The 13,623-nt window shown below is 44.4% G+C and overlaps 1 protein-coding gene across 1 annotated transcript; it reads left to right on the top strand.

Moving 5' to 3' along the window:
* Positions 1–356: 356 nt before the first annotated feature.
* LOC138452912 (geranylgeranyl pyrophosphate synthase-like) lies at positions 357–1,124 on the top strand. Its single transcript, XM_069605260.1, has one exon. It carries the CDS (start codon positions 375–377, stop codon positions 1,122–1,124), a length of 750 nt encoding a protein of 249 aa, XP_069461361.1. The 5' UTR covers positions 357–374.
* The last annotated feature ends 12,499 nt before the right edge of the window (positions 1,125–13,623 follow it).

Here is a 13,623-nt window from a genome sequence, read left to right as displayed (position 1 = left end):
GTTCTCCCTTACACACTGAGTTTGGGGTGGAGGGAGATTAGGAACAGTAATGCTTAATAGCGCGGTTTGTGTATTGCTTATTTATCAAACCCACGTAATCCTCCTATCATGACAAAGTTTGGTATGCCTGTGCTACTCTACAGATGAATGTTGGAATAGTATTGTGTGATTGGTTGAATATATTTGTCAAAACTACATCAGTTTCTCTGTTCTTCAAAATTATTTGTGACATATTGAAAACATATATTTATCATATATATGTCCAGTGTTATGCTTATACCAATGGTTCTTATATAATGTGCATTACTATATGACCTCCTTTTACCTACTATGTCTACATATTTGTGTTTCAGATAATCACTGAAGTGACCGAAATGATGTTCATTTCCTGCCTGATGCTCGATGACATTCTAGATAACTCAAAGCTACGGAAAGGCTTTCCAGTGGCGCATAGCATATACGGCATTCCAGCTGTAATGAATGCAGCTAATTATGCTGCTTATCTCAGTCTTGAAAAGATTCAAACGCTTGGTCACCCAGACGCTGTGAATGTATTCACCAAGACATTGTTAGACGTCTACCTAGGACAAGGCATAGAAATTTACTGGCGAGATACCTCCATGTGTCCAACAGAGGCTCAGTATAAAGCTATGGTATTGAAGAAGACAGGAGCATTTCTCGAATTAACTGTAGGCCTCATGCAATTATTCTCAGATGATAAACGTGATTTTAAGCCACTTCTTAATACACTGGCCCTGTATTTCCAAATAATGGATGATTATAAAAATTTACATTGTACAGAATATGGTGAGTACAACATCTTTTGTGACGATTTAACAGAGGGAAAACATTCGTTTCCTACTGTACATGCCATATGGTCCAGACCAGAAAGTGGCGAGTTGCAAAAGATACTGAGCCAGCGGACAGAAAATATACACCTAAAAAAATATTTTGTGCAATATTTAGAAAAGGTGGGTTCCTTTGAATACACCAGGCAAACATTGAAAGAGCTTGAATCTGAACTACACAGAGAAATTGAAAGACTAGGGGGAAACCTTGAGCTTGTAGGATTTGTGCAACATATTTGTAAAATATACAAATATAACATTGACACTGGTCTATAACCAACTGCCAACATTTGATGTAATTACTTCAACTGATGGACTACAATTTACAATGCTTTTTAGCGTCAACCACTTCTGTTCATGCCGCTGTGTGAAAACATGAAATGTGATTGGGTTCTGCTTATTTTTTACGAGTTTGCTTATCCCAAAAGGTACACATTACTGTAAATGCTATTATCCCTCTCTTATCTAATCATGGTGTATAACATGTAAAATATGTTTTGAATATTGATGTCCATGATATCTGATTTTTATGCTTTTGTATATACATTACTAAATTGAAAAACAATAGACTTTTGCCATTTTCTGTGGATTGACAATAGTTTGTGATTACAGAAATTAATTTACTAGAATGATCTTAACAAAGCATCCTTCATTTCCAATTCCATAAAGAAAAAAGTGAAAGCAAGGCATATGTGTATCTGTTTTTTTTTTCCGAAAGTAAAACACACAAACCCAAGTAATAACCTATTACTTTATCTACGTATTAGCTACATTAATGGGATCTTGTTTTATATTCTTAGCATATGTGCTTCTGACTTGCAGCATTGCTTAGATGCGCTGGGTTAGACGCTTCTTTCATTGGAAAACTTAGTCAAATAGCTCCAACATTAAGTTACATAATTTATGGTTGAAATAATGAAAAGGTAAGCCCCCTTAATGCACCCTTTTTCCAGAATAATTAAAGGATAATGGTGGCAACTAGCATTTGAAGTGAAAGCACCAACTTTATCGTGCTGTTTATATCCTGACATTTTCACCTTGGGTTGCACTGGTTACGCTTCACTTTATAGCTCTGAATATTGTTGTTCATATAGAAAACCTCAATTTTGAACCTTATTCTGAAGCCGAGACTTACCAATACAGGCTGTTTCCCTTAGTCATAAAAGTGTGTTTAACAAATTGAGGGATTTTGATACTGGAGGGTAGATAATATTAAATTCCATTTTAATGAATATTACAGAAAAGTGTGTAGATACAGATATTATTTGCTTCTCATTGCACGCCTTATGCAAAACAATCATTATTAATGCCTTTAATAGGTATCTTATGCAAAATTCAGGTTTAGTAGACAATTCAAAATGCATTGTCACAAATGACAAGAAAAGGCCTCCTACATGCCCAGATGATTCTTTTCAGTAGGAATCACCCTTTTGATTGTTTCACACTCATCCTGTAGCTTAGATTCATGCATGCTTCTTCTGGCTTGCTAAAAACGTTGTCTGCTTGCTCTGGCCTATGCACGCTCACCTCTTTTCTGGGAATAATTGTCTGCTCACAGTGTGCCCTTCCTATGCAGGAACAGCAGCAACCACTGTGTCGAGCTGTCTTTAATAAAGTATGACAAAGGGAACAATTCCTCAGGAGAAGTTTCAGTACATACTTAACATTGGATTAACAGTAAACCGTAAACAAGAACCATGCCGAATATTCACCACCAAAACGTCACTCTTCATGGTGAGAAACTCACCATCACTATGGACACTGCCTTTGGAACAAGTTACCAATGAAGAAAAGAATGACCCCCTCCATTCTACTCTTGAGAAAGGTCCTAAAGTACCTACTATTGAAAGAACCTCCCGCTGATCACTGATCGCTAAACTCAACTCTAATTCCTCCCTTTTGGAGCACACCTCTACCCTGTTCCCCTATCCATCCCAGCTCTTCTGCTACCGTCCCAACCTTGCTTGTAATAGTCTGGGTGAGTCCCCAGCTGTTATACAAGGCATCTCGCGGACGCTGCATACCTTTTCTCCTTGGTGTGTGTGATGTAGAGGAATCCAGTCTAACATCCAGCGTTGGGGTAGTCGAAAAGTAGCACGGGGTACCAACCCAACACCTTCTTGGTAGACACAAGCAGGTGCTGGATCAGCTCCCAACGCCACGGGACGGCACTTCCCTTATTTACATGATGACAAGACAGTGCAAGCACTGACAGGGAAGACCTTGTTAAATGTCCAGAAGATGTGTGTGGCGGGGTGCTGAACTCCAACCAATAATAAGGTAAGCAGAGGTATCAGGATAGATTGCACAAAGCAGAGACACAAGGCTAAGTCAATGACAAAGAGGGGGTCTCCAGGCAATGAAGAAACAGGAGAATGTTGGGCAGGAATGCCCCTCCCAAAGCCAGGACAGGCAGAAGCAGGACAGAGAAGGCCAGGGGAAGTGGAAGGAAGAAGGAAGCACAGGGCCAGCAAAAAGGAGCCATGAGAGGCACTGACAAGGAGGCGAGGTTCAGGAGAATCCTAAACTGTGCAAACACAATCAGGGCATTGACAGCATTGAGATGCAGTGTGCTGGTATCCATGGCTCCCAGGAATACTGCCAGGATGGAAATGATGCCTGGAGCGCAAGTGGATGCTGCGCATGGGCCAGGAGAAATGTGCATGAGCGGCACGTCAGACACGGGTGTCCACGCATGCGCAGACCAGAAAATATGGTGGTGCCCAGTGGGCCAGAGGCCGGGAGACCCGGACCCCGAAGGAAACGCCACCAGGTATAGAGCCTTCATGTCGATGTTTGCCAGACCCGGAGACACGCCGCCCTCCTACTCCAGTAAGTGACGTGACACCCGCTAGGGTTTAGCTACATAACTCCCATACACCCATATATAACTTCCTGCTGGTAGTGGTATGCATGTGGAAATCTCCCTCCCTGACCTGTTCTGTCTATTTCAGGGTGCCAATTATCTCCTATATGTGTTTTGGTTTATATGTGCAACCACTGGCCCCCATCTCCAGTAACAGCTGGCTTGATCCCTTCAGTTTCTAGTCATATGGTAACAGGAAGGAAGTGGCGTAGGTTCCGTCAACTATTTAAGCTTTGTTCTGTTCCTTGGGCTTTAACCAACCCACTAGCATGTATTTATCAGGAAAATGCCAAATCTACTCATGACCTTCTTGATACCACCACTGTTAAGAGTAAACCTGTTAAATTGAGCATCACTTTCACGGGTTCCCACTTTCCTTTGGTTCTAATTGATACCAAAATGTTTAGGGCATTGAAGATGTCATTGAATTCTGATTGTCCAATATGCATAGCATGTGGTTAGTTAATTTGCCAGCTATGAGAGTTATTTTATGCTAGATTGCAAAATTTAGAGCAGTCTTCAATTATACATGTTTCACATTTGCACTACTTTGTAATATATACATTATTTTTTTGTTTTCTGGTTCTAGAAAGTTCTAGAGATGTTGTTTAGGAATATGTTTATGTACAGTGCTAGTTTCATTCAAGGTGCTTTTAATTGTCATTTATGAATAAAAAGTCAAAATAAAGGTCACATACCAAAAAACCTGTGTGATAGTATGCTGGCGAAACTGTTGCAGTCTAAGGACATATCCACATACTTGGTGAGACTGTCACATAATACCCAATTTTGAATCTATCGTTAAGCCCACACAGGAGATCATAGTTGTGAATTCCTTTTGGTGGTATAGTCACTCTATCAAATTAGCCTCTGACAATGCATAACTATTTTGGGAGAGTGACAAACTGCATTGACCTGCTTTGGAGGGATAGGAATGGGGGAGCAACGGTTGATGGGTATTGCTATGTGACCTGGATGCTCTGTAGGGTGGATTAACTGGTTCATCCCAAGCTCTGCTACAAACTTTAGACGGCTCCCCTCAAACAGGTGCAGAAACCATAACGAAAACCCACAAGAGGAAGAAGTGGGCAGGAACTAAGACAGACATCTTGAGGCATCAACCAGTCACCTCTTCAGGTCTCCACACCCTTACACTTAAGACCTGTTAGGCTAAGAGAATCCCCCATAATGGCGGGGCCCGGGTATGGCATGCTTAGAAAAAGAGGCTGGAAGGTGGTGTTAAGGCCCAATAAGAAATGGCCTATTTGTGGTATTTGGGAGAAGGTTATTTTGTTTCTTATTTCTCTAAGCCATCCTTTTCCTCATGCGCTCATACCAACAATTATACATCTCGTAATCCTTCTAATCTTATTTTTCCCCTTCTGATTGATCTCTCTCATACTTTTAATGTGGCTTTATGGAACTCTCCCTTCCCTTAGTAATAAAGATCATTCTGTTCTTGATCTTTGTTCTTGTCTTCATCTTCACTTGCTCTGTCTTACTGAAATTTGTCTGGCTTCATTCAATACTGTTACACTTGCTTTAATTTCTCCTTCACAGTCATTTTGCTCCCACATCCTACACCCTTCAGTACACTGTGCTGGTCTTTGTATTATATTATATGTTCCTTCTGTTTCACCCCATTCTCAGTCAGATCATCTTCCTTTTACTTCAACTGAATAACACTATTTGTTTTTTCTTGCCCTTCTCTTCATTTTGTTGTTATTTATCACCCATCTGGGCCTGTCTCTTCTTTCTGTGATGATCTCGATACTCTTCTGTCTGCTCTTCTGCTTTACTCTCCACCCTTCTTTCTTCTGAGAGATTTTAATCTCCATCTCTCTTCTACTCATGCTTCTGTTGTACTTATGTCTATTCTTCACTCCTACTCTCTGTCACAAATTACTACACCTCCTTCTCATAGTTCAGGGTCCTCTCTTGTTCTTATCTTTTCTTCTATTTGATTGATTGATTGAGGATTTTATGTTGCGCCTCTGGGACAAACAAAATCGTATCTAGGCTCAGATGTTATAAAAGTGAATCAGCAAAGCATTACAAGTTCCAGGAACTTTGCAAAGTGGCCATAGATCAAAGATCCTCTGCCCTATTTAAACAAATACGTTTTTAGCTTTTTTTGGAACAGAGAGAAGGACACTATTTTGCTGATCTCCAATGGGAGGCTGTTCCATAGTTTAGGTCCAAATACAGAAAATCTGCGATCTCCTCTAGACACACAGAAAGAGATGGGGGTAGTCAGCAGTAGCTTATCTCTTGTTTCAAGGGACTGTGTTGGTTGGTAGAGGGTTAGCTTATGTGCCAGATATGAGGGGGTTAGATTATTCAGATATTTGAATATCATACACCCAATCCTAAACTTGATCCTGTCCTCCACGGCTATCAGTGGATGGATCGATGCAGTCCTGAAATAGGACAATACCTATTCACTCCAAACATCAGCCTGACTGCCGCATTTTGTGCCTTTTGCAGCCGATATATTTGTTTGGCAAAAGCCCCAGCTAAATGGCTGTTAGAGTAAACCAATTGTGAATTTACCATGGCTCCTACCATTCGCGCATAGTCCTTCTGAGGTACAAAGGGGAGGGCCTGCCATAGCAGCCAGAAGCTGTAAAAGACAGCCTGTACTTTGGCCCCAATTTGGCCTTCGCAACTAAGATCATACTGCCATATGCAGTCAAGATTTTTAATTCCGGTGGCATAATTCAGTTCTGATCACAAGAGAAAGGGGGAGGGGGACATCTATCCTCACCTAGTAGATGTTTTTGTCCGAACAGAATTACCTCTGGTTTTTTTGGATTAAGTTGGAGCCAATAAAGGACATCCAGCTGCTAACTTCCTCCAGGCAGTGACTCACTCGTGATAAATGACTCCTCTATATCGTTAAACCTGAGGAACACCTGTGAGTCATCTACATATGACTGAAAGCAGACCTTATGGCTCCAGAAGATGTCCATTAGAGGACATAGATATAAATTAAATAGCAATGGTTAAAGAGAAGACCCAGGGACGTCATTTCACCCAAATGCCAGGCGTAGTGGAAGTGACATTGCACGACCCTTGAGCCTGATGATGTCACAGGAAGTGATATCATTACACCCCACCCCAAGTGACATCACAGAAAGTGATATCACCCAGCCTTTCACCCATTGACAAAACAGGAAGTGGCATCACATAGCAGTGTTTCCGCAGTACACTAAGAAAAATATGGTTACAATATCACTGTAATAGGATATACATTTCATACAAGAATGGATCACCACATGTAGCATTAATATCAGTGTGTATAGGCCCATTTTACTAAATTACTGTGAATGAAAGCAGACATCCAAGTCAAATGATGCCATGCAATTGAAAGAAAATACATGTGGCTGTTGCGTGAAATGAAAGACCTACCCAGTGAATTATGAATAAATAGTGACGAAAGATAATTAACCCATGAAATTCATGAGCTTGGAAAGAAGAAAAAATATATTCTTTCATGTTCCTGTACCTTTCTTCCCCACAAATTCCTTTTCTTCTTAACAAATACTTTCCTCACACTTTTTTCCTGTCCCTAACTTAATTTATTTTGGGATTTTATTCACTTTCTTACAGTATGTATTGATTGGATTATGTGATAATGTGTTTCTTTTTTTCGTTGTGAGTATTAATTTGTATATATACTGATGTTGCTTTCCTTTTGTAATCATTTGAATACATTCAAATATAACTTCTTGTGGGCTACTAGAACCTTATTTTGGCTTCCATCAAAATCGCAGTGAAATAACTATAACAGTGAAAAACTTTAAACAAACTTTTGTGATTTTTAAGAACTTGTTTTTCATTACGGTGGAACCTTTTTGTCTTACTTTTTAGATATTTGTCCTACTCCACCGTAATATATAGCACACTCCCCACCATTTGTATATAGCGTGAAATGAAATGTTGGCCACCAACCAAGATGGCCGCCTGATTGTAGAGCTCTGCGCTCTAAAATATCCTGTTAGAAAAATCCTGCGGAACGGCGAAGATCTGTCTGTGGCTGACACCTCCACATGGTGTCGGAAGACTGGCGGCAGCTATAGAGCCAGTGGGGGCCGGAGCCGAGCCGTATAAAATGACCAACGCCGTCAAATAGTGTGCTGTGGGCGCCAGGGCCGGGCAGAAGAGCTGGTGAGGGCTGGAGCATGCCCCTCCTCCCCTGCTACAGAGAGCCCGGCAGCCCGACATCCTGTGCTGCCACGCGGTGAGTGAGAGGACAGAAAGTGGCGGTCTAGACCGCCGGCCCGGAACTATCCAATCCTCCATGTGTGAAGGTGGGAGGCATCTGTGACCCCGGCGGGCCGGTGTTGGAATGTCGGACATCCCTGGGCCCCGACACGCCGACTGATGAAGAGCTCCGGAAGGTGGGTTGCGCGCCACCCCCCCGCAGCAGGCAGCTGTGTGCGCTGTGGGCGAGCGGTGTCCCTGCCGCGCGGGGGACGGGGCTGTGCACCCACTAACAGCAATGGGGCTGGAGTGGAGCGGGAGAGCTGGGTTGCTGTGGCACCTTCATGCAGGGGGCTGCCTTGGGCTGTGTGGTGCTCCCGCTCGGGAGAGGAGGAAGAGTCTCTGCAGCCAGAGCGGGATATCTATAAGGGTCCCGCTCTCATTTGCCCAGTATACATTGGGACAGGAATTCCTGCCCCATACAGCCGCCTCATAGCTCCCCAGTCTCCCTGGAGTGACACAGGAAGCGGTGGGTTGGGAGAGGAGCACCAAAAAATATTGTGAGGGGGCATAATAAAACATAACAGAGGCCAGGTGCCAGCCCCCATGCACAGCTTGCGACACCCTGAAAGTGAGAGAGTGCACGGCTGGAGAGGGCAACAGGGAAGCACAAGCCAGACATCTGACCAGAAAGGGGTGCAAACCACACATTGGGCCTCATTACGACCCAGGCGGTAAGTTACCGCCTGGGCCGTGACTTTACCACCATGGCGTAAACTACGTTTACGCCATGGTGGTTGGCGGACTTACCGCCCCATTCCGAGGTCGGCGGGGCGGTAAGTCCCCAATCCCCATTTACCCTTCCCCATTCCCATTTTTGCCCCATAGGGCATAATGGGAGTGGGGAAGGCGTTAATTACGCCACCGTAAATTACGGTGGCGTAATTAACTCCATGGTCCCTTAGCGCCATGGATTTTAACACCTGCTAAAAGCAGGTGTTAAAAGCACCATGGCGCTAGGGGACCTCGTAATTGGCGGTAAGGGGTCGGCGCAGCTAACGCTGGCGTTAACCCCTTACCGCCAGGGTCGTAATGAGGCCCATTGACTAATCCAAGACACGAAGTAGTGGCCATGCGCAGAACAGGTGGGCCCAAATAACTGATTACCAATACACCCCTACTGGGCAGAAACAATACATAAGACTTAACAAAGGGAACCCTGCTAATTCAGGCCATGCCGAGAGGGAATAAAGTGAACAAAAAGGGCCCAATGGATGTCTTTACTAGCCCTAACATGCCACAGGAAAGAGGTAGAGACGAGAGACAGGGCCCCGTAAATGAAGCTACAGGTGAGGGTGTCGATCCGGCCCCTATATGACGGCTCTCCAAGCCGGGTTCGCAGCAGTAAACAGTAGATTGGATGACATTGTAAGTAATATCTCTTCAATCAAGACGGACCTTCAACAAGTGAACACTAGGGTCTCTGAAGCAGAGACCAGACTAGGGATACTGGAAGATGCATCTACTTCACATAGTAAAGATATTGGAGAAATTAAGAAATGCATGAAGATAGTCCAGGCGAAGTATGACGACTTGGAGACGAGATCTCGTCAAAATAAGGGTGGTGAGCCTGGCGGAAAAGCCCCTCAACATTCTAAAGGGACAATATTTGGAGGAAGTGATACGTTCTACATTCCCAGAGGCTCAGTTCTCCCAACTATTCCTTATTGAACGGGTGCACAGAACCCTTGCCCCGCCACCCAAACCAGGAGCACCGCCACGCACTGTAATTGCAGGTTTACTTAATTATCAGAACAGGGACTTGATACTCCGCCTCTCCCGAGAAAAGGGTACGCTGAATTATGACTCAGTAAGTGTACATATATATCCGGAATTTTCTAATGGCGTCCAAGCGGCTCGTCGAACGTACGATCAAGTCAAAAGGGCACTCAAAGCGAGAGCAATACCATACGCAATGATGTTCCCGGCCAAGTTCTGGCTACAACACTCCGGAAGGGCTAATTTTTTTTAAACACCCGAGGAAGCCATGGGGTACATAGAGTGAAATATCCCACTCCCGCCGTCCGGAAAGGACTTGCTGTCACAAACTAACACTTGAACAATGGGCCGGCTTTCTGGAATAGGCTGCAAGTATTATAAATCCAGATCCGCTTAAAGATGGCGCAAGAGCTCCACAGGTTGGTCCAGAGCTTTCATGAGGACTGGGGCTATACAGGGCCTCCCACGGTTGCAGAATTTGCAGTTTCTAATTGAGAGTACACTGTCCAGTTGGGGGGATGGTGAGGGTGGGGGGTAGGACTGGGGGAAGGCTAGTTGCCAATGCAGGTCGAAGAAAATAATGGGATGGCCTGCACGTAAAGAATGCGGGTGTACGTTGGGGGGAGTTGGGGAGTCATATGTTATTACTAAAACACTGACGAATACATGTTACGGAAGCAGTTCCACTCGATCACGAAATATCAAGACACACGGTGAGTCATACCAAGGCAAGAGGCACACAAGTTGACCCAAGGAATTAGACTTCTGACTTGGAACATCAGAGGTCTAGTGAACTCCATAAAAGCCAGGAAGATTCTTGCATACGCAAATAGACACAAGATTGACATGTTGATGCTACAGGAAACGCATGCTACTAACAAGGTCACTGAATCGTTTGCCTGGAACTGGGGCCTACAAAAAATAGCGACAGACTATTCTACTCAGGCCAAAGGGGTGATGACGGTGATACATCGACGTATTGGGTTCCAGGTGTCGAGCTCCAGAGTGGACACGGGAGGAAGATATGCGATTGTGTGGGGCTCAATGCAAGGCCAAGATTGGATCGTGATAAATACGTATGTTCCGAATATGGACTCTGCTGAATTTTACCTACAGATACTGGCATTGATCTCCCTAATTGGTGGGCCTAGGATAATCTGGGGAGAGGACCTAAATACAATATTGGACCCCTTAAAAGACAGATCGTCCTAAAGCTACAGAAATATCACTAAATCTGCACTGACCCTCCAACAGGCCATGGTTACTTTACCGCTAGCTGACGCCTGGAGAGAGTAGCAACCACTCCAGCAGGAATACACTTTCCATTCATATGTACATGCATCTAGCTCCCATATTGATTACTGGTTGTGCTCCCCAGACCTCATCCCCCAGATAGGTGAATGTAGAATATTACTGCATACCCTGTCGGATCAATCCCCGATCATATTGGATTTACAGATGACTGCCTAGACTGCTCCCCGCCTACCTGGCGTATGCCACCGGATTTGCTGAGGGACGTAGAAGTAATAGAACCACTGCGGGCTGACATCATAGATTTTTTCGAGCGTAATATGGGTTCGCTGGGATCGGTCTCCATGGTGTGGGAGGCCTTCAAGGTGTGGCTGAGGGGCATCTAATATCACAGGTACACGGCACTCTTAGGAGCATTAGGAAAGACCTAAGACAAACCGAGAACTCACTGCAAGAGCTGGAGGATAAACACGCACATTCACCGGGGCCCGATACACTAGCTCACCTGCATATACAACTCTCGGAATTCAGGGCCCTGGCGGAAAGAGAGATCTTCTATATGATGCAGCCAGTTAGAGCAAGACGATACGGGAAAGGAAACAGAGCGTGTAAAACACTAGCTAATCTTATCAAAGCTGAACATGGGGTTACGCACATAAATAGCATCACAGACCAGGCTGGTATAACACACACAGATGCCCGAGAGGTGAGTGAAGTATTCTTGGATTTCTACACTAGGCTGTTTGCAAATTCGGACACGGTCTCGATGGACGAGCTACAGGAGTACTTGAACTCCTTCCCGTTGCTCCAACTAGAACCGGCTGAGAGGGTAGCATTAGATCTCCCAATGAGGATAAAAGAGATTGAACAGGCTGTAAAGGACCTGAGGACTGGCAGGGCACCTGGGTCAGACGGAATCCCAGCAGATCTATAAAAAACATATCATACAGAACTTTCGCCAAGGCTTTTAGAGGTTTGGGAAGAATCATTAGGGACCAGAATATTACCTGAAACCTTGAGAGAGGCCATAATTACGGTCCTGTTAAAACCCCATAAGCCCCCTCACGATTCCTCTTCATACCGTCCTCTTTCCTTAATCAATGTAGACACTAAAATATACGCAAAAGCAATAGTCAACCGACTAAACCCTATATGAATAAATTAGTACACCCTGACCAGTCCTGCTTCGTCCCCTCCCGCTCTACAGCGCACAACGTGCGTAGAATCTTTGCGACAGCCTTTTAATTAGACCCCAAGGCAAAAACAGTGGCAGTTGTATTAGATGCGAAAAAACGCTTGATTCTGTCTCATGGAACTTTATGTGTGCCATACTGCGTAAAATGGGATTTAGCCCGGGATTCCTTAGCTATATCAACCTGTTGTACAAAGACCCCTCAGCCAAGGTCCGAAATAGTAAGACCTTATCGGCTGCGTTCAGACTTCATAGAGGTACAAGGCATGGCTGCCCATTGTCTCCTCTCATTTTCGCACTCACAATAGAAGGCATGGCGGCGAGACTTAGACACAATCACTCATGGAGAGGGATTCGCATCAGAGGTGCCCCACAATTCATAACGCTATATGTAGACGACACAATGCTATACATTCGGAACCCAGATACCAACTTGGGTATGAAGTGGTGTGTGACAGCAGTGAGACAGGATGGGACCAGAAGCTGGCGCAGGAGGGTATTCGGTTCCTGCACCACTGCCTTTCCGCGTCCATAACAACAAAAGTGTTCTACATTATAGCAAGAAAAGTGTATTGGGCTTGCTTGTCCATCATGCAGTGTCCCATCAACGTGCAGCTTTGCAGTGAAGGGGTTGGCTCTTTCGGGCTGTCTTGGAAGAATGTGCCTGGGCAGAGAGAAAGGTTTGGTCATTGACAGGAGAATGGTAAGTAGGGCACGGCTGCTAGACATTATGCTGCAGAGATTCTTCAGATATCTTTATGAGAAAAAATTGACAAAAACAGATTTGTTGGGGGGGGGGGCGCAGGGAGAGGGATAGCACCTCATTGCCAGCCTCCAAACTCTCCTGTGCCTCCCGGCTCGGACTAGCCCATGAGCCCGGTTTTGTTGCCCAAACAGTGTGTGCCATCCTAGCCTGCATCTATAAATATGAGCACAGTAAATAAAACAAAACTGCTCCACTCACTCTTGCGAACCAGATTGCGATCTGGCATTGCTGGCTGCAAGTGTATTGCCTCAAGGAAATTACAGGGACTCAATGGAGGGGTCGTGACTACGGTGCAGCACTTCCCTGTGATGATGCTGCGATATGGAGTCAGTGTGTACCATGTAAGAACACTGTCTCTATCAAAGAATGTCAACTAGAGGCAAGGCGGCCTTCTTAGAACAGTGTAAGAATACCTAGTCACAGTGTTTCTAAATAATATGTGTCCTAAAAGCAAGGGCTCACTCAGTATAAAATGAATGTAATGTGACTCATAAAATATGCATACAAAATTGCATGCAAATGCTCAGTTTATTTTTTTTTATTTGTTTACATTTTTTTAAAATATAGTGATCACAGACAGTATGGAAGGGGTAGCAAGGGAGATCACAGGGGTCGCAACTGTGACCCTTAGCAATTCCCAAATGATGTCCAAGAGAAGACCCCTGAGGGACTCCACAATTTTGAGCTAGAGAATCTGATAGATAATCTCCAGACC

The sequence above is a fragment of the Ambystoma mexicanum genome, chromosome 4p (assembly GCF_040938575.1).
Source record: "Ambystoma mexicanum isolate Mex_15411 chromosome 4p, UKY_AmexF1_1, whole genome shotgun sequence".
Lineage (NCBI taxonomy): Eukaryota > Metazoa > Chordata > Amphibia > Caudata > Ambystomatidae > Ambystoma > Ambystoma mexicanum.
This window is presented reverse-complemented; position numbering and strand designations above follow the sequence as displayed.

Coding starts and splice junctions, on each gene's coding strand:
- LOC138452912 (XM_069605260.1), top strand. CDS start 375: ATGATGTTCATTTCCTGCCTGATGCTCGATGACATTCTAGATAACTCA.